Genomic DNA, 25,176 nt, shown 5'->3' on the forward strand with positions numbered 1-25,176 from the left:
ACCTGGGCAGGCTCAGATGTTTTAAATGAAATTTTTCGTATCTATCTATCTATACTATATTTAAATGCGAGTGACAGCTATCTCCCATGTTTAAGCGTAATAATTTTGCATGTTTAACGAAAGAATTTTTTTATGTTTATGATATATCATATATTGTAATGCTTAAGAAAATTTTTCAATTAGTTTATCGCAAGGTCATTAATTTTTCAGTATTTTTTTTCGTGGCCAAATTAAGTCTGTCTGTCTGTATACCTGCTTCTTAAATTAATTTGATAATCTCTGTCTACCCGTCGCATAATTTTTTAAAAACTTTCATCTATTATCTATCTCTTATCTATCTATTATTATATATTTGAATGTGGTCTTCACTATCTCGCCATGTTTAAGCTTTTTCAACGTATTTTTTTGCATGGTTAACAAATGAATTTTTTCACGTTTAAGCTATATCGTATATTGCAATATTTAAGGTTTTTTTTTCAATTTTCCAGTTTACATTCAGTATTTATTTCATCAAGTTTGAAATTAGCAACCCAATAATAGGATATTGTCAGAGTTTTCCTAGGTTTTGCGATTCTAGCCTCCATATATGAATAACCAAATCCTTTTAGTTTACGAGATTGGAAATTTTTAACTTGTAGAAATTCTCTGAAGGCTGTCGGCATTTTTTGAAATTGTCACCCTGTAGTTGGGTACTGTCAGGGTACTCTCAGGGGGTTGCGATTCTTGCCTCCAATTCTCACTTCTCAAATCCTTAGAAATTTCGAGATACGACGTTTTTTATGATTTTTTCAAAAAGTTTTAAAAACTTAGATTTTAAAAAATCCACAACGTTCAAGATATCAATGCTGTTGTTGGATATTGTGAAGATACTCTCAGGGGTTGCGAACCTTGCCTTTGATTATGGCTGCTCAAATCCTTGTAGTTTTCGAGATATGACGTTTTTTTGGATTTTTTTTCAAATTTTTACAGAAAACTTAGATTTAAAAAATTTCAGAAAACTTGAAATTATCATCTCTGTAGTCAGGCTCTATCAGGTTACTCTCAGGAGTTGCGAATTTCGCAGCCAAATATGACTGCTCAAATCCTTGTAGTTTTCGAGATCTGACGTTTTTTATGATTTTCTCCGAAATTTTCAAAAAAGCTAAATGTTAAATAATTCCAAAACTTTGAAGATCTCAATCCTGTTATTGGAATCTGTGAGGGTAATCTCAGGGGTTCGCAAATCTTGCGTCTGAATATGACTGCTCAAATTCTTGTTGTTTTCGAGATGTGTTTCTGTGACGTTTTTTCTAGAATTTTTTCTAAATTTTTCTGAAAACTTAGGTTAACAAAATTTCACAAAACTTGAAATTATCATCTCTGTAGTGAGGCTCTGTCAGGGTACTCTCAAGAGTTGCGGTTTTTGCCTCCAAAAAGGACTGAATTTTGCATCTAAATAGGACTGCTCAAAATCTTGCAGTTTTCCAGATATGACGTTTTTTGTGATTTTTTCAAAAAAAATTTCATGAAAATTAAATTATTTTTTTTTTCAAAGTTTGAAATTCCTCACCTGTAGTTGGGGGGCTGTCAGAGTTATCTCAGGGGTTGCAAATTCGGCCTCCAATTAAGAGTGCCCAAATCATTTTTGTTTAAGAGATACGACGATTTTTGTGATTTTTTCGGAATTTTTCTGAAAACTCAAATTACAAAATAATTACTTTAAGCGAAATTCACAACCCTGTATTTGTGTACTTTAAAGATTACGAATATTGCCATCAAAAAAGACTGCTCAAATTTTGGTAGTTTTTGAACTATGAATTTTTTCTGGTTTTCAAAAAATACCTGTTTTAGAAAAAGTAAGGTGAAGTTTCTCATAATTTGAATTTCCAACGTTGCAGTTGGATACTGTACGAGTACCCTCAGGAGTTGCAAATATTGCGTCCAAATGCGACTGCTCAATTGCTTTCAGTTTCTTAGATGTGACATTTCTTAATTCATTATAAACTTAGTTATAAAAAAATGTCACAAATTTTTATGGTTTTTCAAAATTTGAATTAAAAAATCGAATGAAAAATTTTACAAAATTTGAAGTTACTCTCAGAAGTTGCAAATCTTGCGTCCAAATGTGACTGCTCAATTGCTTTCAGTTTCCCAGATGTGACGTTTTTTAGTTCATTTTAAATTTTTAGAAGAACTTATACAAAACTTCCCAAATGGTTCTTCAAAATTTGTATAAAAAAATTGAGTAAAAATTTTTTAAATACGAACCCTGTAATTGGGTGATGTCAGAGTACGCTCAAAGAATAGTTTTAATAAAAATTCGAAGCACCGGAGGTGCGGTACGCGCTAGTACTAGTTAAAATGCGTCTGCTCTATAAATTGAGGAATGTAAGTTGGTTAATTTCATTTTTTCAAATTGACTGGTACTGCTAATGTGTCATAATTGGCTTGCGTCACTTAGCAATTATGTAGACTCAAAGTTTAACTCCACTGTCGAACAGCCAAAGTGTAAAGGTCACAAAAACGCGATCGACTTCTAGTTTCGAAAATGAAATTTTTCCAGTGAGATTCCCAGCGAAATAAAACTTTTACCTATAGATCCAGCTTTCTCAAATTTGGTTAAATTGATCACAAAAATGAATCATTAATTGCTCTAAAAATTCAAAAAACTTTAAGGCCATCTTTTTCTTAGAAATTCAAAATTTGCAGTTTTAAATAAAAGTAGGTCAGTATTATTTCTGTTGACTTGCGTTCATTAACTTTTTTTCCAATTGTCTGCTGGCTAGGTTCTTAAATTGGTTCAGAAAGTTTCAGTTGTAAAATATTTTAAATATTGTAAAACTGAGGGAAAATTGCAATTCTAAAATTGCCATCGTTTTAGGGGTTTACAAAATTTTGGCTTTTATGATTAGTTCATATATCGCATATTTGTTCAGTTTATTACTGGAATATCAGAAACGATGGGGGTGGTCTTAGATAAGAATGGTAACTTCCCAAATGGAATAATTCCCAAATGGCATAAAAATGGAAACTTTTCCCAAATGGCTTAAATTTTGAGTTTTTATTGTAATTTAAACGTTTTCTATCAATTTCTAATTCTAACATTTTGTCAGGAACGAAAGCATGTGAACAAGATTTGGAATTAATTGCTGCCAAACAAATTTAAGCAACAGACTTGTCGAAAAAAATTGACCACAAGAAGCTTATTAATAACCGCAAGCTTATGCTTCTTGCTTTTGATAAATCAATCATAATTTGAATTGACAATTTGACTAATTTTCTCACCTTGTTCACGAAAAAACTGTTCTCGATTTTTCCAAAGCAACTGTTGCATGAAATTTATGCCATTTGGGAAACTTTTCATTTTTATGCCATTTGGGAATTATGCCATTTGAGACTTAATCATAAGAATGATAAGTAAACATTTTCAATTGTAAAAGGTTGAAATGATTGTAACATACTTAGGTTGTGATGTTTTTTACACTTTTTTTGTTGGTTTCTGTTAGGGAAAGAGAAACAACAAAAAAAGTTTCTTCACGCTCCAATTTGTTTTGCCGCGGTTTGACATCTGTTTTTTCTAAATTTAATGTTGTTAAAGGGAAACTACACTATCGACCCGCAAAAGTGTAAAGGTAACGAAACGTGAATGACTTCTGGTTTCAAAAATACAACTATAATTTTTTGTATTGCCAATGAAAGAAAAAACTACATATTGATCCAGTTTCCTATACATGGGAAGAAAAAAATGCCAAAAAGAAACAATTCTTGAAATTCAAAGAGCATCAACTTTGTTTTTTTATGGGATTGCGAAAGTTGATAATGTTTGGTCAACTTGTTTTGATTATTTTTGTTCTTTCACATTTTTCCGATCATCTTTCACACGTTGAGATAATATCGGATCTTCTGAACTCCGAATATTTCTTCAAAAAACGTCACTCATGGCTCTAAAGGAATTGTAAAAAAAAATTGCCTAGCGTAATTTTTAAGTGGCCTGTTGTGCAAGTAAATAATAACGATCAAAAATATATAAAGTTCTCCAACATCACTAAATATACGATGAAACTATACCTCATCTTTCTTTTGAGACTTAGACAGAACATTTAAGGGGATCCTAGGATGCACTAAGCGTCTCTTAACAAAAAACACAAAGAAGAATAGCCGATTGCTGTGCGAGTAGGACAATGCTGTAACCATTTTTATATGCTAAAACGCGACTGCATATCTTTCCATGTTCAAGCCATATCACATGTCTCATGTTTAATTTTTCAGAAGTCAACGAAATTTTGCGCGTTTAAACTATCGTTTTTTGTGGTGCTTAAGAACCATGTTAGCGCAAGGCAGGGTAGGGCGAAAAGTGGCAAGGTAGGGTAGGGCAGCGCAGGGCAATGAGGGATAAGGCCAGGTAGTTACACGCAAAGCAGCGCTGAGCCGGGCGAGAAATGGCAATGCAGGGTAGGGAGTGCTAGGCAGGGTAGGATGAGGAGAGGCAGGGCAGGGCAGCGCAAGGCAAGGCATGACAGCGCAAGGCAAGGCCGGATAGGGAAGCACAAGGCGGCGCTGGACGGGGCGATGTGTAGAAAGGCCTGGGTTGAGCGAAGAGACTCAAGGCCTGGGTTGACTGAAGTGGGGCAAAGCCTGGGTATATCGAAGAGGGGCAAAGCCTGGGTAGAGCGAAGAGGGGCAATGGAGGGCAGCTCACAGCAAGGCAGGGCCAAAAGCGGGCAAGGCAGGGGAAGGTGAGGAGTGGCAATGCCGGGTAGGGCAGCGCAAAGCAGGGCAGGGTAAGCCAGGTAGGGCGAGGCATGATAGGCCGAGATTAAGGGCAGGGTAGGGTAGTGCAAGGTAGGGCATCCATCTATCATCAATTTCCAACCCTCCAGCAATCTATTTTGCCAGTCAGCCATATATCCACCCATACATTACGCCATTCATCTTCCATCCATCCCTCTATTATCTATCAAGCCATCTATCTATTCAGGTACTCTGACACCCATTCATGCAACAGTCTTCCGATTCATTCATCCATCAAGCCATCCATCCAGCAAAACCATTCGTCCATCTAGTCGTCTATCCAACCATCCAGCCATTAAACCATCCGGCATCTAAAAAGCCATCAATCAAAACATCATCCCTTCATTAGTTCTGCCAACCATCAGTTGATCCATCCATCCTTACAACCATCCATTTCTATTTACAACCTTACAACCACCCAACTGTTTATCCAGCCGTCTGATACTCCATCAAGCCATCTATCTGTTAAATCATATATCATCCGCCCAACCGTCCAACCAGTAATCCCTCCAGTCATACGACATTCCAGTCAGCCATGCATCCAATTATCTTTCCATCAATCGTCCATCAATCCAACCATTCATAGATCAAGGCTTTGTCATCGATCCATGCAACCAGCAATCCATCTACATTTTCAGTCATCCATCTGTTTAGTCATGCATCGATCCAACCAGCCATCCGTCAGTCCCCCAGCAAATCAGTCAAATATTCCTCCATTTTTGCGTCCAGTCATCCGTCGTTGCTTGCAGCCATTGATATCGTTGCTTCCAGCCATTGATACAGCCATGCCTCTGTCTAGTCATCCATTTGTCAGCCTTTCATCCGTCTTTCCATTCGCCCATCCAGCCGACCCTTCCTTCATCGTTCCATCCCTCAGCTATCAATCCAGCTATTCGTCGTTACATTAGCCTTCCATCCGTTCAGCCTGCGATCCATTCAGCCTTTCCAATTTTTTTTCGTCTTAGATAAAAGGTGTAATTTTCAGGAGCAGCTTTACCAGCTTAAATTAATTTCAGTTTTTTATGCGTGGTGTGATGAAAGAATCTGAAAGAAAAACTTCATTTTAGACATTTCGGATATTCATAAGTGAAATAAGCATGTTGGGAATTTTTTTTCGAAAAATGATTTATAATCAAATAAAGAATTAATTTTTTTTTCATTTTGCAGAATTTGAAAACTTGTTTACTCCCAAGGTGGCGCCAAAAATACTTAGAAAGATAGAAATTAATTATACTAGATTTTTCAAGGCGTGAATAAAAGAATTTTGGCTAGTTTGCTCAAACTTCTCGCTCGAAATTTGAAGAAAAATGAAAAATTTCAAATTTTTCTTTTTCGGCACTGGGAAAACATTTTGGCAATTTTTTAATGTCGTTCGAGTCACGACTGATACGGCTTTAATATGATATATCATCAAACGCAGTCCGATATTTATTTGGGGTGACTGATTTTGTATGGAAAACTAAAAAAAAAGAAAAAATTATAGCACACGAATACAATGTTCCTCCCCGTTTTCATTGGTCCGAACAATAAGTTTGACTTTTTCTTTAAAAATTTTTCAATATCATTCATAAAATCATTTACGAAATTTGTCGCTTGTGTTCATTGCTGTTTTCTTAATGAGGTGATTAGATTGGAGTACAAAAAATGTCTACAAAATGCGATAAAAGTAGCTTGTTATCAGCCGATCACGCAGCAGCTTATCTTTGTAACAAATTATACAGAGCCCCAAGGTCAGTGACCGTGTTGGTCGGAACTATAGACAATGTACTTACTACATTTATGTGCCCTAGGTGATCAAGTGGTTCTGGGACATACTAGAAAATGAATTCACCCGTGAAGAGAGGTCACTGCTACTTAAATTCTGCACCAGCTGTTCCAAACCACCCCTGCTGGGCTTCAGTTATCTAGAACCCGCCTTTTCTATCCGAAGAGTTGAACAACCCGATGACACGGACGAAGGCGATACTGTCGGCAGTATAGTCCGAGGATTTTTCTCGCTCTCGGGAAACAAAAAGGGCGAGAACGTCTCACGACTTCCGACTTCGAGTACATGTTTTAACTTGTTGAAGTTGCCTCACTACCAGAAACGGACTACTTTAAGGGATAAACTGAGATATGCCGTGCATAGTCATGTAGGATTTGAGTTGTCCTAACTTTGAATTGGAAAGCATCCACCGCGCTTAACAAAATTATTCAATCTTAAAATGTACCACAAGTTTAACCATTTCGAAAACTATAAAAAAAAATTATTCGTAGCATTACCAATAAAAAATTGAAGCATGTCAACCATTTATATCCTAAAGCTGTTCTAGTTTAGAGTAGATTCTTACATTTTGCTCAATAAATACAAAATTCAAATATCCGTAACTTTTTTCACTCGTGTTGTGTCTTATCAAAATTATAATCATTTTCTTGCTTTTCAGATTAGCAGAAATGGTCACAAACAAAACTGGCTCGAAAGCTCAAGTCAACGAAAAAGCTCTGAAAATTGCCCTAAACTATCAATGGAAAGAATTCACTAGCTACCTTCAGCCAGGAGTTGAAAAGGATCAAGTGGAGTTTTCCAAATTGATGAATCAATTAAATAGTTTTATAGAAAATGAAACGTTTTTCTCGGGAGGCGAAATCGCAGAATGTGACCACATATTATTCGAATCCCTTCATCCATTTTATGCTCAAATGTCATTTGCACAGAAACAGAAGTACGTGTCGTTATCGAGGTGGTTTGATCACATTCAGCATTTGAGGACAAAAACTAGCGAAAAGAGAGCTTCAAAGGAAATCGTGATTTCAGTGAATAATCTCTACTGAACAATTCCGAAACGCTTGAAAATCAGCAAATTCAATTTTCCATCTCACTCGAAAATATCTGTGCGATTATTGTAATTTTTTTGAAAAAAAGTTGGCCCAGCCTAAGCTACGTTTGTAAGTTATCAATCTTTTCATAGATTAAACTCAATTAAAGAATGTTTTATTTAGTGAAAGGCGGAGTAAGGCTTTTGCAAGGGAACAGAATATAAAAATGTTAGGTCGACTGAGCTCTTCTAAAAAAGACACTCTTTTGATCAAAAAAGGAGTGCAAAGTACTGAAAATAATACGCTCTCCTCAAAATTTGGAACTTCAAATCCTCAAGTAAAATTAGTACTAAAGTATGAAATTTTGGATGGCAAGGCCAAATTTTAAGGAAGAAAGGTGTTAGCTCTTTTCTTTTTTCCTAAGGCCTGCGTTGAATGTTTGTTCATACTTTGTTGAAATATCCGTCTTGATTGAAATTATTAAGAGTCACTGAACGTAGTGAGGACTTTTATTTAAGTCTTGGTGATTTTTTTGTTCTTATTTTTCAGGAAAAAACCTTCAAATGCTCCTATAACTACAGATCTGTATTCATACATTTTAATGCATTTATCAACGCAACTAGGTATATACGTGCAGTTTTTATGCAATTGAAGTTCATCTGCAAGAAGTGTGGTAAATTGGGCTCTCCCAATACGAAAAAATGGCGCAAAAAATGTAAACGTCTTTTGTCGAATGTGAAGTTAAATTTATTAAGTTCCCAGCTGAATGAAAATTATCAAAGAAGTGTCAATCATAAATTCGTCTTGAAATTCAAAGAGCAATAAGGCCATAATTTTTTAAACATAATCTTCAAAAGGTGAAATTTTTTCAACAAGTTTTTTTCTGTTACCTTGCGTTCATTGACTTTTTCCAACTGTCTCTTGGCTATGTTTAAACGTTTGTGAACTCCTGGAAAACACTCAAGGCAAGCATTCTGCCATTTAAAGCAAGTGTGGTGAAATTAACCAAGGGTTTTTTGTTTCTGTGGTATCGTTTTGACCACAAAAAATTTAATAATCCTCAAATTATTGCTCTAAGGTCCAAAGCTTTGAAATGGTCAGCTAGTCATTTTCAAACTATGTTAACCTGTTTGGAAAAGATTAAAGCATACTTATAATAATGTGTTGTCATAGACTTGAAAGGTTGAATAATCAGCTGTTCTCTGAATAAGATTTTTCCAACAGTACATTGACTATTGTGGCCATGTATGAATTTTTCAGATTGTAGTATTTGTACTGTACAAGTATGGCCGACGGAGACACCTCAGCATGTGCACCTGCAGTGGACAAGGACCTGCTGAAGAGCATCAAGATAAAGAGTGGGGTGGTGAAGAGGGTGCACAAGGAGGGACAGTACTACGTGAAGGAGGCGGAGAAGTTGAAGCAGAAGGTGGTGAAGATGAAAGAGGATGGTGCGGATGAGTACGATGTCCGCAAACAAGAGGAGGTAGGCTAAACTGCAAATTATAATTTTAAAAGGATTTACACACGGACTGTAAAAGTTTATCTGTTAGTATACAGGGCAGGCTCTACTATTCTCAGGGATCTATGAAGTTAATTTTAAGAGTAATGAACGCAGTGACAACTCTTTAGGTCTTGCTGATTTTTTGTTTGTTTTTCAAGAAAAAGTCTTAAAGTTTATTCAGGCTCAGTTTTTATTTTTCGCGGTTTGACTTGTGATTTCTTTTTAAGTTCAGTGCATTTCTGTTGTTTAAATGAAGGCGAACTCCACTATCGAGCAGCAAAATTGTAAAGGTCACGAAAAACGGAGGCACTTCGCATAGTGGTGAGGCGTTCACTTTGAGATCGTGTATTCGATCCCGCCATGGCAATGATAGTGCGTGAGGACTAGATCTCACTTTACCTCTAGCTTCAGGTCTACCACAGCATGACCGATTACGGCTGCAATAGTGGTACCACGTGAAAGATCTAGACGCAAAAAAAGAGCTTCGCTCAACAAAATAACTGTCTGGAGTGTGGGGAAATAAGAGAAACGGACTATTCTTAGACAGGCTAGATAGCCTTTCATAGATCCTCTGCGAATCGCAGAAACCACAATTGTGATCGACTTCCAATTTCGAAAATGGAAATCAATTATTTGCCCAGCGAAATAAAAGTTTTACCTATTGATCCAGTTTTTTCAAATTGGGTTAATTTTAACAAAGTGTCCATCATAAATTGTTCTACAAATCCGAAGAGCTTTAAGGCCATCTATTTTTTTCCTCGAAATTCAAAGGATTTTTTTTTTCAATTTCTTTACGTTCATTACTTTTTTCGAACATACCTAAAAAAAAATAATGAATGGCAAGAGTTGGAAAACTTAGTCGTTGAATATGGAATAACAGTTCAAGTATTGAGGTTAGGTGAATCAAATTTCTGTTAGTCGAAAATCTCGATTATGGCACAAACAATTTCAAGGCGAGGCATAATTTCATGAAGAATATAAGTTCTAATTCTAATGCACGTTTTTCTTAGAATGCTTTTTGATCAAATCGCAAAATTTGAATATTAGAAATTGAACGAAGCTTCAACATTTACTGCATTTGAAAATTTTTGATAGCTAGTTTCCGAAAAGACGATTAAACAAACAAATAAGTGTTTCATTCACTTACTTTTTTTACGAGCTGTTGATAGACTTTCTGAATCTTGGTCAGTGTTCTAGGTAGCCCAAGAATCCGAGTCAATGATCCCCGACTCAGAGAGGAGACTAAAAGTAGCAATTGAAGACCTGAAGAATGTGTTATCTGGAGTGAGTGACTCAGACACGGCCACAAGGGAAACTAGCGAGTACAAAACTGCAATTGAAGTGCTAGACGCAGCCACACAAAGCGCCTCATAATCAAACAAACTAAAAACTTAATCGACCAGTGAACGTTTAATTGATTTTCGAGCTGCCCAAATTTCGTAAATAATTGTTTAATAGCAAAAGAGTTGGATGCGTTAGTACCTAAAAAAATGTATATGCAAAATGAAATTTAGAAGAAAAATGATAAGTTTGTAAAATTATGGATAAAACTTTTTCATTTGGGTTGCTTAAGATTGAATTGGAGGCTAATTAATTTTCATCTTAAATCCAATGCCTTTTAAAATGACTGTAAAAATAAACTATGGAAAATGAATTGATTGTTTGAAGCTGCTATAGAAAATAGAACTACATGCTGTGTGAATAGTGAATAATCGTGTAAAGTGTTTTTTTTTTTGCTACATTCAGTCAGTATGTTGTAAACTGATATGTGTCATTCATGTACAGTTCATAAATTTGCATATCAGTTTTGGCCAGTGATTTTAGTGCTCAGGATTAGTTCCAAAAGCTGAGTAGTGAAGTTTATTCTTTAAAGCTCGAAATTTCGGGGAAAATTTTTTGTCCTTGAGTTAATTGACGTATCCAGCCGGCAATATTTGTTATTTTTTTTCTTTAAAATTCATCTTAAAAAGTCTCCTTTCGGCATTTTTATTAGTCTCCTCTCTTTCTTGGACACTTTTTGAATTGTCAGTTGACTTTTTTAAAATTGCGAGCGTAAATGCATTAGTAGGAAACTTCTTTCTTTCTAACAACCTGACTCGCAAATAAAAGTGTTTTGTCCACTTAAATAGAAATTTCACTAGCATAGCATCTGTTCTTTGCTTTATTTGTGGCTAGTGTTTGTGGTTTATTAAGCGTCCTTGGCTGAGTGGTTAGTGTGTGAGACTCAATCTCTAAGTCGCAGGTTCGAATCCGAGCAGCCGACATTTTATTTATCTATTATTTTAGTTATACTTCTATCGCACTTAATAGAGGTGCTTTTTTCGCGTTCTCGCTTGTGTTTGCGAAGCGCAGCTCCGCCCCTGCGTAAAGGTATACAAGCGTTTTATACTGGGCGACATTGAAAAGGCTTTATATAAGGAACTAAGTGTTGTCCTAGTGAAATTATTTTGCTGGTGACTAGCCAAGTGCATGTATCTTTTGGTAACCCTGTCAACATTTCAAATACCAAACCTATATTAATATACACATTCCAAGAAAATGGTACACTTTTCAAAAAAATGTTTTCAGTGAAAATATCAATCAAATGGGAAAAAAACAACTGGTCGGTTGCTGTGCAAGTAGCAGAAAAACCAGAATGAACGTTTTGTTTGTCGAAAAAAGGACGAACCATTTCCAAGCCTAAAAAATGTTACGTTTCAAGCTAGTTTTTTCTCGGATGGGAGTGTTTTTGAGCTTTTTAACCTTGATTGGTTCACAGCACATGTGTTAATTTGGTTTATTTGTTTTCGGCTCCACCTGAGTTTTATTTGTGATACCTGATTGTGCTGAAAAACGACACCACAAAAAAAATTTCAGGCGAGTACAGCAAAAGTAAGATCACGAAAAAAGAGATTAACTCTAGTTTCGAAAGTAGTTTTTAATGTTCAGTTTTTCCAGCGGAACTAAAAATTTACCTATTGATCCAGTTTTCTCAACTTAGGTTAATTTTATTTAAAAAAGCACCAATCGTAATTTGTTTCTCACTTATTTTGTTTAGCCAGACTTTTCGGAGCTAGTATTTTTTCACTTCTTATTTCGGTGGCAATGTCCTCGGTCAAGACAAGATCAAGTCATGCGAATGAATGAGCTGCGAATACTTGGTTGCACGAAACAGGGAAATATTTGGTGCGCTTTTGCGAAATTTTTCGAAATATGGAGTTAATTGTTCCAAAAAAAACAAATTATACTTTTCTCAAAAAATTTCATCAAGGGAATTTTAAAATTGTGCTAGGCTTTGATGTACTTTTGCCCAAATTTTATAACACTAGAGAACAACTGAGCGCAAAGTTTTGGTCAAAAGCTACCCGGAAACAGTTTTTTTTTATTTCATGCAACGACTCCTTGTTAAATTTGAATGAATTGAACGCCATCAGCTCATGGTGATTTAAAACCTTAGGAGATTGAAAAACCCGATGACGCAGTTGGTTTTTATGAGTCGGCGAAACAAACCATTTTTCCCTTTGGGCATTTTTTTGCAATAAAGAGTTAAACTTGTAATATTATTTTGATCAAACTATGTGAATAAATCCCAACAAATTGAACTGTAAAAAACACAATTTAAAAGTTTAGTTGCCATTTACATAAAACACTAATTGAAAAGAGCTGATATTGACGGTGGAACATCCACGTATTTTTTTTCAAAATCGCAAAGATAGTGAACTTATCGACTCAAAGTATTCTATGAACAATAATCTTGGCATACATCTCATGTAATATTCTCTAAACATAAAAATGTCCAGTGATTTTAAAATTGTATCACCCAACAAGAATTACTAATGTGTACTTATGAAAATTAAGTTTGTCCCATCTACCTTCTCCTCCCTCCCACAAAACTAAAATGCTGCGAGAACGTTTCAAAAATGTTGTTACGGATTCCGCAAGTTTGCCTGTTTTTAGTTTGATTTTGAGCGATACTGTTTTAGCTAGTTATTCGTGGAATCCCGTGCAGTAAAGAAGATCAAAGAACTGGAAAAAAAATTGCATTTTTTTGGGTGACTGATTGAAACAACTTCTATTTCTTGCACAGCAACCACTTATTCCTGTTACTAGTATATTTCTGTGAAAAATTTAGAAATTAATATTTTATCTTTCTTTTCTAAGTATTCTATGATGTCAATTAACAGGTTTTCGAAACGGTACAAAATTTCTATAAAAACTCCAATGCTCGATCGCAGCTGATTATATAATTACTGCTCTATTATTTTGGTTGGCGCTTGATCTGACTTGTTTTAGATCTCGTGTAGTTTGATAGTTAGAGAACAAAAACTCTGTGATGAGACTCCAGGTAGGCATTTAACTTTAACTTTAACTTTCAGATTGATATTCCAAATAAAGTAATGTTTTTCACGATTTTCTGCATCAATACTGTCAGATGATTGGTTTTTAATGGAGCCCCATAAAATCCTTTACAGCTCCAAATGATTATAAAATCAATTTTTCTGGTACCCTAAACTTTGGATCGTGGGACGAGAATTTCGAAAGAGATTTTCTCACCTCGATCAGAAAGGCGCTGAAAAAAATCGTCACCCTCGTTTAATTTTCCCAAAAACCCTTTTCAAAAAATTCAAGAGGTTAATGCCTCAAAAGAAAAACACTTTTTTGTTACTGGAGATTGATGCTTTACGAGCTTATCCAAATAATCACAAAACTTCAATTTACGTCTAAACTAGGCTGTGAAGCTGAGTGAATTGACTAAAGTTGCCCTCAGTTCAAAGTCGGTGATGCGATGTGGGCGGAAATACTCGCCTTCAAATGCCTCTGATTTAAGTATATCTAAAACTGCTCCCTCAAAGGTTGAAAAGAATTTTGTGTAATGATTACGCTCGTATAAAAATTAACTATGAGGACCAAATATGTTTGAAATAGATCAATTAGTTCATGTGCCATTTTTGATGACAATGTGTACAATAAGCAAAATTTGGAGGTAGAAGAAAATGAGGCAACGCTTTCATCAAACTTCGAAAAACAGTTAATTCAGCAATTGATTAAACTGACAAGTATGTACTGGTCTAAATGAAAATATCCAACGAAATCATGGAATCGGATGCTTCTTCTTGGGACTTCCGCTGTCCTTCCTGTTTTTCCAGAGATACCCATTCCTCTTCAGAATTATGGGTTCAGCAAAGTTTGAGGGTTGGTTCTTGGGTGGTGACATGCCATAATCAATGTATTCCAGATTACCATTGAAGTCTTTGTCTGAAAAACAAAAGAAAATCGTAGTTTGTTTTCATCATCGTGTTGTAATACTTGAATGTTTTCAATGCCATCCTTTCTAGCGCAAGAAAGCATTTCATTTTTTTGTAAAATGCTATATATTTTTTTTAAAATAACAAGTGAGGTCTGCATTGCCGTTTGTTTGGTCTCCATTGCCACTCAAGATATCTACCCTTAATTTTTTTACATAATTTTTTGGTGGGCGCCTAAGATTTTCTGAAAGCAGAGTGTGTCACAATAAAAGTCGTTGTTGTGTCACCTATATGGTTCTAGGAATCACTGCAAAAATACAAAAAACTAAGTAAAACAAAAAAAAACTGAGTAAACGGTTGCTGTGCAATTAGCACAGAACGTTCCAACGACATGACATATATCAGAAGAAAAAAATCTTTTTTTTTTCGATTTGTTTTTTTTGTGCATGGTTTGTTGATAATAAATGAGTCATATTTGTAAATTGTAAATAACAACCAAAACTTAGAACAAATCATGATTTTTGCAATTTTTGAAACTTTTATTGCCACGGAAGCGCTAAATGAAGTTTCGAAAAACTAGTTTTTGCATCTTTAGTATTATTTTTTGTACTATTATGACTTCTATAAAAGTGTAATTAATAGCCAAAGATAGCTCGAAATTAGAAAAAAAAAAGCAAAGGTTTGAAACCAAGAGTTTTTTTAAGAAAAAAAATCATGAAAATTGTTAATGTCAATCAATTCCGGACAGAAATGGCTTTAAAATGATATAAAACACGGCTCAATCTTCTGATGATTATTTGTAATACCTGATTTTGCGTGGAAAATCATATCTAAAAAATTTGAAACTCACCCTAAGTTGGGTGGTCGGATTAAAAACGCGGATTTATACCCGTTTCTTAAAACATGATATAGTGGCAAAATCAGAGGAGGGCAAGAAATGAAACAAAATTACTTTATACAGATAGTATTGTCTCAGAGATTGTCTATGAAGCAAAAAATTAAATCCATTTTTTCACTACTGACAGAATTTAGGAAACTTTTAATAAATCTGGAATCACGAGTGAAAGTGTTTATTATGAATTATTACTGTTTCTAACGATCTTTTTTATAGAAACGGAAGATAAAAACTTATAACAAATGATAAGAAAACTTTCTAAAGCGTCGCCTATTTTCTGTCTGCACCGCAAGCGACTCTTTGAACAACCAAAGAGTCCGCCATAAAAACCATAGTTCTTTTTTCGGAAGCGCCATTTTATGGACAAAGTTAGAGGGGGAGACATTATGTTAATCTTCTCAAAATTTTGCTAGAGTCGCAGGCAAAAAGACAGATTTTCGATATTTTTCTTATTTGTTATATATATTTTTTGTCTTATTTGAGAAAATTATCAGAGAGAGCAGAAAGGTTTGACTTTAGCAGCGTCTCTTTGAGTTTTTCGCCAACGAAAGTTTTGAAAAAAGTCCAACACCGCTAAAAATTGGCGCGGTTACACCTTTTTTTAAAAAAAATATTTTAAGGCGAGAGTGATTCGTTTTTATCACTAAAATTGGTGGACTAATGCCATTTTCGAATCTAGGGCCATTTTTCAGGCAGAACCAATTTTATTGAAAACTAAGTGCGACAAATTGTTTTTTGTGGCCATGGAAACACGAACAAGACAAAAAAATCAGTAATTTTTCTTCGACGCAAACAGTTATAGGTTTAATGGGAAAATTTTTCAGGCCCGCGCTTTCCAGCATGGGAAAAGGCTATGTATTCAGCTGTTTTTTTTTCATGCAATATTTGTTTCTCAAAAAAGATCGTAAAAAATTGAGTAATAACTCAATAAAACAAACTGACAACCAGGAAAAATTTTTGACTCATATTTGATTCATGATTTGAGGCTATTTTAGATAAAAAATTTTTATCATTCTGGGCCGCGACTTTCTTATTTTTTTGGATTTGTTGATGTGTTTGATCCAATTTTGTTTTAAATGTGAATTTTTTCTTTTTCCGCAAATAGTGGGTATGACCGAAAAGATCTTTTAATAAGCAAATTTACTTACCTCTTTTTGAAATAGTTCTCGCAAATAGCAGGATTAAAATCAAAGCTTCTAGGGTGCTGTTCGTGTTCATAGTTTGTATGATCTGGTCATAGAACCAAAAAAAAAATAGTTCAAATTAGCGAGAATCTACACTAGTTGGCCTGATTCTTTGACAGGTGGGGAAATAACTGATTGTGAAGGGCTCTCACAGAAACACGTCGACATAACTTAGTTGCTTAATTGTGGGAAAATGCGTCATTCAAGGGGACATTTACCCACTGTTCTTAGCTGAAGTGACACAAATACGACTGGACACTTTTTCGCGAATTGGAATTGATATCTTTGATCGATAGATTGAAAGCACTTTCTTATCGCGGACAGCAAGCGGAAAATTTTCATTTTATACTCGTCAGTTTAGCAGACAACACGCAAATATTATTGACTGAAAAATATCAACGAATCACGATCCGCGGTTGTAAAATATTCGGACAAAACTGGTTTCTTATTTACTTATTTTATACTAAAATTTAACAAAAATTAAAAGGATTGAGATAAATTTTGCAAAGTTTTATGAACAAACCAAGTTGCTTTCCAGGAATTGATATGGCTGAAATCGTATCGCACAAAAGCTAGAATTATACACAAAAGTTGTCTGTTCACTGTCCTTATCTGCTTACTTATTTGTCTGCTCATTATTGCATTAATGTGTAGCCGTAAAATTTGTTTTCAGATCAAAGAAAGTATGCCGTCTGTTATTTTTTAGCGAAAGCGCCGAACCAACGCAAATTCAGCTCAGGTGTTTTTGTGGTCATTGATTAAAAGCTATTGGCTTAACAAATTTGTTAAGAGTAGTTGTTTAAGAGTAGTTAATTTTTTTAAATATAACCTGCCATGTACTTCTGAGAAAAGTTCAACAAAAAATGAAGTCCGGAAATCAATGTCTCTGAACTATTTCTAAATGGGTTTTTTCTTTTTTATTCAGACCAAATTTGTTTAGAAGCCAATCATCACTAAATTGAATGCATTGTCAGCACAAAACAACATAGTTCTCGAAACTTTTATAACAAACAATCACATTTTAATCAATCTAATTCTTTTATCAGTACAATTAATGCGGGGCCTCGAAAAGTTGACGACACGCTAATTATACGAGCGTCAATAACTGAATTTAGACCATACATTTTTGTTAACTTAGACGATAAATGCGCCAACAAAAAATTTAGTTTAGAATGAACTTATGCAAAAACAAACAAGACTGCTGGTATCAAGGCAAATCCCTGAATGATTTTAAAGCGAAGTGTTTGTTTTAAAAAAACAGACGAAGTTTTAAAAAAAAATAAAACTTCAAAAAACTAACTCGAGGTTTTTTTTTGACAATCATCCCCTCGCTGGCTATTAGGAAGGTGCGGATTTACTTACTAGTAAGTAAGTTACTAGTAAAAAAAACTAGTAACTTACTAGTAAGTAAAATAGGGTAATTACTAGTAAGTAAGTTAAACCAAAATGATATTTAGGAATGAAATGAGGCTCAAGTATAATGAGCGTGAGTTTTCACACCTCATGAAAATTGCCTAACGCGCGTGACCAATCAGTCTGCGAACTGTATGTAAATGCAACGCGATCAATAACGAAGGCTGCGCTGATTGGCTGATACGGTACACTTTTGCATTTAATTTCACGCGCTTATCCGTTTCAGCTAGTTTTGTTTAAATTTTCTCATTGAAATGAAGTACGAAATCACATCATATCTCAAAGATAAAACCACAGATGGTTACGGCTACTGCAGGACATGTGAGCAACGGACTTTTTGGGGCCGACAGATGCTCGAAAGTCACAAACGCGGGGGCAAATGCAATAGCCAGAATTATGCCGAGAAACAGATGTTCACCGACTTGAAAATGGTATCAGTTTCGCGCGCTACGCCCTCTCCACATATTATGACAACTGAAACGGTGGCAGTACAAAAAACTATCAAAATCAATAACCAAGCTACAAGTGAGCGCAGAACAGAGCAATGGATCGACAAACTATGTCTCAACGAAAAAGATAAATGCGACAAAGCATTAGCTTATTTTTCCTACAGAACTGGCGTTTCTTTTCGCATTATTGGCAGCTCATCGTTCCGGAAGTTTATAAAGACTCTCCGGCCAAGTTATGAAATGGTCATGCCGACCCAGAGAGCGCTCAGCGAGGGTTTATTAGAATCTACTTATCTAACAATTAAAACAACAGTTGACGATTTTTTGTCGGGTTGTAAATTCAGTTTTCACAGATGGCTGGTCCAACATCCGAAACGAACACTCGGTTAACTTTATAATCCTTGTTCCAAACAAGAAAACGTTCTATTATAAATCAGTGGACATCCGTACGATTGGTCAAACAGACGAGTTCATCAGCTATGTCAGCGACAAATTTTTCTGGGTGAAAATTCAAAGTCTGAAAGCAATACTGAAGAAACCTAGCGAGATGATTGGTCTCTTCGAGTCTGACATGACTGACTTATCTTCTGTCTATTCTACTTTTTATTACCTTTTCCAGTCATATCGAGCTCTTCCTAGCCCTGATAATGAAGTTCCATATAACACCATGGTGGAAAAAAGGTGGAACGTTATGCATACGTCATGTATGGGCGTTGCGCATATTCTGAGTCCAAAAAACTGCAATTATGACGAAAATATGGTAGGAACTGATCGTGTAGACTCAATTTTTCAGCTTCGAGCTTATGTTGCAAAATATTTCGAGCAACCCAAAGAAGTTGAAGGGTGCAACAACCAGATTACAGGTTTTATCGCTTTTTTTTTTGCTCTGATGACTGATAATCGAAAACCTGAGTATTTATCAATGAAACCACTTCATTTTTGGTCAAAACAATTACGGCAAACATTTATTTCCTCTTCTATCGAAAGTTGCCCTAAGGGTGCTTAGTATTCCTACGTCGAGTGCGGCTAGCGAACGAGTCTGGAGTATTTTCTCTTTCATTCATTCAAAAAATCGTAATCGACTTTCAGTCGAAAGAGCAGATAAACTTGTTTTTATATACTGCAACGCTGCTTTGCTTGATAATACTGATAGTATTAATTATTTCGCGGATTTTGAGTTTGTGTAAAATAAATAGTCTTCAAACTTTGTAGTTTTCAAGCAGACTTTGAGATTTTGAAACTTACTAGCAAGTGAAGTAACTTACTAGCAAAAAAAGTGGTAACTTACTAGTAAGTTAATTGTAAACGAATTCTACTTACTAGTAACTGCACAACCCTACTGGCTATGCAAAGTGCCGAGTGATAAATTTCGCTTACACCAAAATAATAAATAGACATTATATCATGCCTCATTATCTGTGGCTAGCTTGCGCCAAGATAATTTATAATCGGTGCAGATTATTGAAGTTATATCATGTTATGCTTGACCAAAAATATGATGATTTATTGAGTTTCTGAGAGTTTTGCCGATAATTGTTCTTAATAATTCAAGCATTCGGCCTCATAGTTTTTATCAACTTATGGAGATTGAGCGTGCATATTTTGGCGCCCCACAAGAGTCAAAGAACACGAAGTCGACACAAGGGTCTGTTATTGATGGGTTATTAACAAGGGACAGAAGGAACACCGAGGTCTTTCTCTTCACGACTACTTTCTTTTCAAGACAAGGGACCACGTTGATAATTCCCTTTTGAGAATTTCTCGGACAGTTTCCCCGACCTGTGGTCGACCCGACAGCGCGCACAGCAACATAAAGGACCGATCGTTTATTTTTGTTCCTTAACCTGGTTTTCTCGCCGTTCTTTCGAAAAACGCAGAGAATAGTGCAGCGACAGAAAGCCCAGAGGCACTATAGTTCGATTTTTTCCTCCACGTCGACTTCATTTTCGTGACAGCCTTGAGCCCACAGAACTGTTTGGGATTCAGTTGTCAAGCGCAAGCCAGCTACAGACGTTTTGTGGAAGTGATAGAAGCAATCATCGAACAAATTCTCTGCGTCTGGTCGATGGTTTGATGACCCGAAACAGGTGCCACCACTCTCCTAATTCTACATAAACTGTAAGACTCGGCTAGTTTTGAAACTTTCTATTTGTGCTATAAATTTTTATACGATGTACTTATTCACTCTAGGAGCTAGCTCCTTGGATCACGCGCTTCGAAAAATTCCCGCTCCGTTCCAGAAGTTCGTCAAAAATACTTGCTTTACGAAGCCAGATTTAGGCTTGAACTTTAGCGCTAGAGACCCGAAGAAGTCAATACAGTACTACCTTCATCACTACTTGTCTCACCGCAACGACCTTGTAATTTGGCGCGTCCCCAATAATAACTCGATAAGTACTCACCGCAGCAACAACAACCGCAAGCTGAGCAGTGAGCAACTTGTCAGTTTGTTATTAAGGTATAGGACAAATGATTGCGCGACCGCTTATTGTAGACGGAAGGGAACAGGCGATTTAGAGATATAGAGGAAAGTTTATTTTCAGTAAGTATTCTTGTTCTTAACGTCGTCAAAGACTTTATCTCTAAGCGTAAGGCTAAGAACCAGGTACTAATTGAGAAGGCACTCTCCTCATTCTAAGGCGTTATAGCGCTAAACTTAACGTCCTTAAGACGCTTAAGAAGCGGAACCGCTTACCACGCAAAGCTCGAAAAACTATAAAAATAGGCGTCAGGCCGAAGCCTCGAGACGTTAAGTTACCCCAGCTTTTAAATTAATGTTGATATATTAGTGTCAAATAATTACGTATCAAAACAGTATCTCATTTTATTAACTGTTTTCTAATCAGTGAGCAACCGTAAAATATTGTCATTTTGCGAAAAATTTGGAAAAAAAGTTCCAAATTAAGATCCGCAAGTTATTTGAAATCCGTCTAAATCTAGAAAATGAGCTGCTTAAAGGTCACTTATTATTACTGTAGTACATTGAAAAAAATTGTCGCACCGAAAAAATTGATAATGCCGTTTACAAATGTAAATTTGCTTTGGAAAAAGCTGTTGACGTAAATGAGCAATTAATTAAGTTAGCAGGAAAAACGGAAAAACCCCGAAAAACTGTTGCTCAGCAAGACCTTTGGCTTAAGAAAGTAACCGAAATGTACGATAAAGTAATGCATGAAGCTCAGAGTTACAAGATGAGCCTTGAACCTTTGTCATTCCCATCACCCGGCATTACAGGGAGCAAGGGATCTTTACAAGAAACTAAGTCTGAGACATTCCCACGCTCACGCAAAACAAGAGATTCAGAAGCACGAGTATCTGAAAACAGGTCTAAGTTTTCTAATAAGTCTAAGGAAATTAGTAAACATTAGTCACATAAGTCTGATAAATCTGCTTCCACCCGTCATAGGTCGAATGTTCACACAATGTCATCAGGTGAGAAGCGACATGAGTTAAATTTTGTAAGAAAAAACGCGACGAGAAGCTGGAAAGGCATTATCAAGTATCTATAAGGCTTAACGAGCAAGAGAACCGTCTTAAGTTCGAACACAGTCAGCTGGAACTAGAGCAGTTGGTTGAACGTCTAAAACAGCAACTAATTGAAATGGCAATGAAAGCGTTTGAACTTGAAGATAATTCATCTGAGGTTAGCGAGAAGGTAGCAAAAAGTAATTCTACAAGGGTAAGTCAGCCCATTTGAAAAAATGCGACCGATCGAACTAATGCGTGGGTAGACTCTGTTAGTTCTCAAGCACCTTCTGACAATGCTATTGCGCTAGGTTTGCTGACCTTCACTCCTGTACCAGTTTCGTCAGAACCGACGACTTCCGCCGACATCGATCATGCAATTAACACAAGTAATAGTCATAACCATGAGCACACAGCATTGATGGACCCTGGAAACCAGAGTCATGGACATCGGCAAATGCCTAAATTTGGTAGTGCAAGCCTTTTGCCATTGCAAGCTTCTGTTTCATCTGTTTCATTCCCAGTTAACAATCTGCCTGCTAGTGCACACGTGTTACAACCACCGTCTGCTGTTCCTTTACAGACCATGAGTTCAAACATACTAACTAGTGGTAGTTTTGCCAATGGGCAACCGGAATCTTTGCCTGTCCCAATGTTACCGGCACAACCTGGTACTGGTTTTGTTTCTTTGTCACCTGCATTTGCTGGTGGTGACTTCTCATCTTCTGGAGTAAACCCACCGCCGGTTTTCCTTTCGGCACTTCATTGCCATGCAGCGCCAGTCCAGACGCAACATAATGTTCCCTTTGTACCGCATACTGTGTCACCTAATACCAACAATTACCATACAAGTGATGCAAAATTATGGCGATTGTCAACTCCAGTAGTCACGCCTGTTCAGTGTTGTAATGCTGGAAGCATTTTTTCTAAGGTGACAACTAGTGTCCCACCGTGTAACACCGCCGCTCCGTATACTAGTGTTGAGACTGTGAATTTTAATACTCCACCATTTCTTCTTCAACATGTTCCGCATTTTACCAAAAACTCTAATACTGGTTATTGGCCAGTCAACGAAGACTACGCACCGTCTTTTGCCAATCCGAACAAAGGTTGTTCATCGGATCGACTTCTCTGCGCTCGTGAATTGGCTGAATTATTAATGCATAGCCACAAAGATCATCTTCCTGAATGGGAGTTAGCCCAGTTTGACGGCAACCCGTTAAACTGGCACGAATGGTTTGGTCAGTTTACGTCCACCGTTGATTCCGCTGTTCTCACTGATGATACAAAACTGTCATACTTACAAACACTCGTCACAGGTACAGCAAAAACCGCAATTGCGGAGTTTTTTTATAGTGGCGTTTTGTACAAGGAAGCACTGGCCACCTTGCAACGGAAGTTTGGTCAACCACACGCTATCGTTGCTGCGCATCTTGAGAAGCTGAATACTTTTCCTCCACGTAAGATGCACAATTCGGAAAATGTCATTAATTTCTCCTCTGCCAAATCTGGCCTTGTAGCAGTTTTCAAATCATTGTCATTTGAGGATGATCTAAAGAGTGTGAACCTGTTTAACCAAATTGTTAGTAAACTTCCGCCGAACCTCAAGGAAGCGTGATCAATGCATACTGTAAGGCATAATTGGCAGCGCCCAACACTTTTAGATTTTAATAACTGGTTGAAGGAGAATGCCGAGGGGCATGAGAGATTACGTGTACTTAACTCTAAGGCAAAAAACGAGGAACCACTTAAGCCAAAAACAACCAAAGTTTTTGCAGCCAATAGCAAGGTAACTTGTAAAATACAGGTAAGTCCGAGTTTCCGCCCTGTGTTAGGGTAAGGGTAGTCATGTATTATGTAATGTTCCTCAGCTAAAAAATGCCCGAAGCCAGAGTGCGATAGCACATATAATGTTTTGCTCCATGGAGGCGAAAAAATACTTTCTCGGAAGGCTAATTCGATTGTCTCAAACGAGGTTGGAACAAACAAGTCCAAAGAGAACACAAACACTTCCACCCACGCCGCTGTTAGTGATGTACATGACATTGAAAGCGTTGTTGCGGATTGCAACACTTGGTGTGTCCTCGGATGTAACCAGTCTCCCGACGTTGGTTCTTTGTGATAATGCATCAACTCATCTCTGGGTGTCTTTGTCACTCGTTAACAGTCTCGGCTTAGTAGGGGAGCCCGTTTACTTGTCAATTAGTGGTTTCAATGCAAGTACCGTTGTTGAGACTCAGAGGGTCAGGTTTACAGTTTCCTCCGAGCCGAATAATAGTTATTTCGTATTCCCTCTGTGTGCAATGTTAAAGACAATATTCGGATTGGACCCGAATTAATCAATATTGCTGATTTGCAGAATAAATACCCACAATTAGCAGCTATCAAGCCCACTCAATAAACTTATGAGGACGATTAATTTATTATAGGACAAGACTGTTACCACACCGTTAGACCCCTTGAGTTCATCTTAAGAGATGATAATAACTCACCGTGGTCCGTTCGCCTACCGATAGGCTGGGTCATAACTGGTCCGTTGCCGCCGTCCATTGGTTCTACTTCTTCGTGTTTCAAATGTGTTGTTGAAGATTCCTCTTTGACTGACCAGAAAAGTCCAGGTACAAGTTTGAATCGTATGGTGCTCTCAAACATATCGATGCCCGTTCCGACCCGGATAAACATGGTTTGTCTATCCTTAATTCTGAAACCGTTCACAATGGCGAAAGATACATTGTGTGTATGCTTTGGATTGATAGTAATGTCAGTCTATTAAACAATTATTACTCGTCACTCGCCCAATTTAAAATGTTGGCGAGAAGATTAATTAGTGGCCGTGAACTGCGCGAAAAATACGCAGACACAATTAGAGAGGACATTAGGAAAGGCTATGTTGTTGCTGTCGAACCGCTTGATCCACGTAAGCGTTTTGATCGCCATTGGTATCTTCCGCACCATCCCGTCGTAAGTCCGAACGAGCCGGGTAAGGTACGCCGAGTCCTTAATGGGGCTTCTAAATTTCACGGCACATCCTTAAATAAGTCCTTATTGGTGGGTCCGAACCTACTCCAAAATTAAATTTTTGTACTTTTGTATTTCCATCAACCCAAGTACGCCGTCTCCGTGGATATCGAGGGTATGTTCCTCCAGGTAGGAGTCCGTGCACGCGATCAAGATTTGCTCCGAATTTTTGTGGCGGGAGGATGCCAGTTCCGATATGGTAGTTCACCAGTACATTCGTCATATATTCGGCAAACGGGTTTCGTCTACATGCGCCAATTTTGGGTCGCGAAAAACAGCAACTGATAAAATGTCCAGATACCCTGAGGCCGCATCAGTCGTAAACGAAAAACTTTAAATGGATGATTTCTCGGATTTGTTCGAGAATATTACCCATGCAATTAAAATTAGCCGTGTTTTGGTTTCGTTACTTAAGTTGGGAGTATTTAATTTGACTAAATTTGTCAGTAATGCTAGT

General features: G+C 36.7%; 4 protein-coding genes across 4 annotated transcripts in view; 3 read left to right on the forward strand and 1 right to left on the reverse strand.

The window, feature by feature from the left end:
- The window catches only part of LOC134841611 (ubiquitin-protein ligase E3B-like), a 39,730-nt gene extending 32,598 nt beyond the window's left edge, over positions 1-7,132 (forward strand). Inside the window, exon 7 of the mRNA XM_063857641.1 lies at positions 6,561-7,132. Coding sequence (XP_063713711.1) covers positions 6,561-6,923 — 363 coding nt within the window. The 3' untranslated portion in view covers positions 6,924-7,132. The remainder of the gene's footprint in view (positions 1-6,560) is intronic.
- Positions 1-25,176, forward strand: part of LOC134841803 (uncharacterized) — a 302,592-nt gene that overhangs the window by 176,033 nt on the left and 101,383 nt on the right. The window lies entirely within an intron of this gene.
- Positions 1-25,176, reverse strand: part of LOC134841757 (uncharacterized) — a 555,870-nt gene that overhangs the window by 149,892 nt on the left and 380,802 nt on the right. The gene's annotated exons all lie outside the window — the stretch shown is intronic.
- LOC134855895 (tubulin-specific chaperone A-like) lies at positions 8,824-11,044 on the forward strand. The gene is made up of 2 exons (XM_063872285.1): positions 8,824-9,052; positions 10,268-11,044. Exons 1-2 carry the CDS (start codon positions 8,852-8,854, stop codon positions 10,442-10,444), a joined length of 378 nt encoding a protein of 125 aa, XP_063728355.1. The 5' UTR covers positions 8,824-8,851; the 3' UTR covers positions 10,445-11,044.

This window comes from Symsagittifera roscoffensis, chromosome 1 (assembly GCF_963678635.1).
Source record: "Symsagittifera roscoffensis chromosome 1, txSymRosc1.1, whole genome shotgun sequence".
NCBI classification, from domain to species: Eukaryota; Metazoa; Xenacoelomorpha; order Acoela; family Convolutidae; genus Symsagittifera; species Symsagittifera roscoffensis.

What these genes read in the sequence shown, in the direction of transcription:
- LOC134855895 (XM_063872285.1), top strand. Translation starts at nt 8,852, where the DNA reads ATGGCCGACGGAGACACCTCAGCATGTGCACCTGCAGTGGACAAGGAC. An exon ending in ATGTCCGCAAACAAGAGGAG is followed by an intron (nt 9,053 to 10,267) that starts GTAGGCTAAACT and finishes TCAGTGTTCTAG; the next exon opens with GTAGCCCAAGAATCCGAGTC.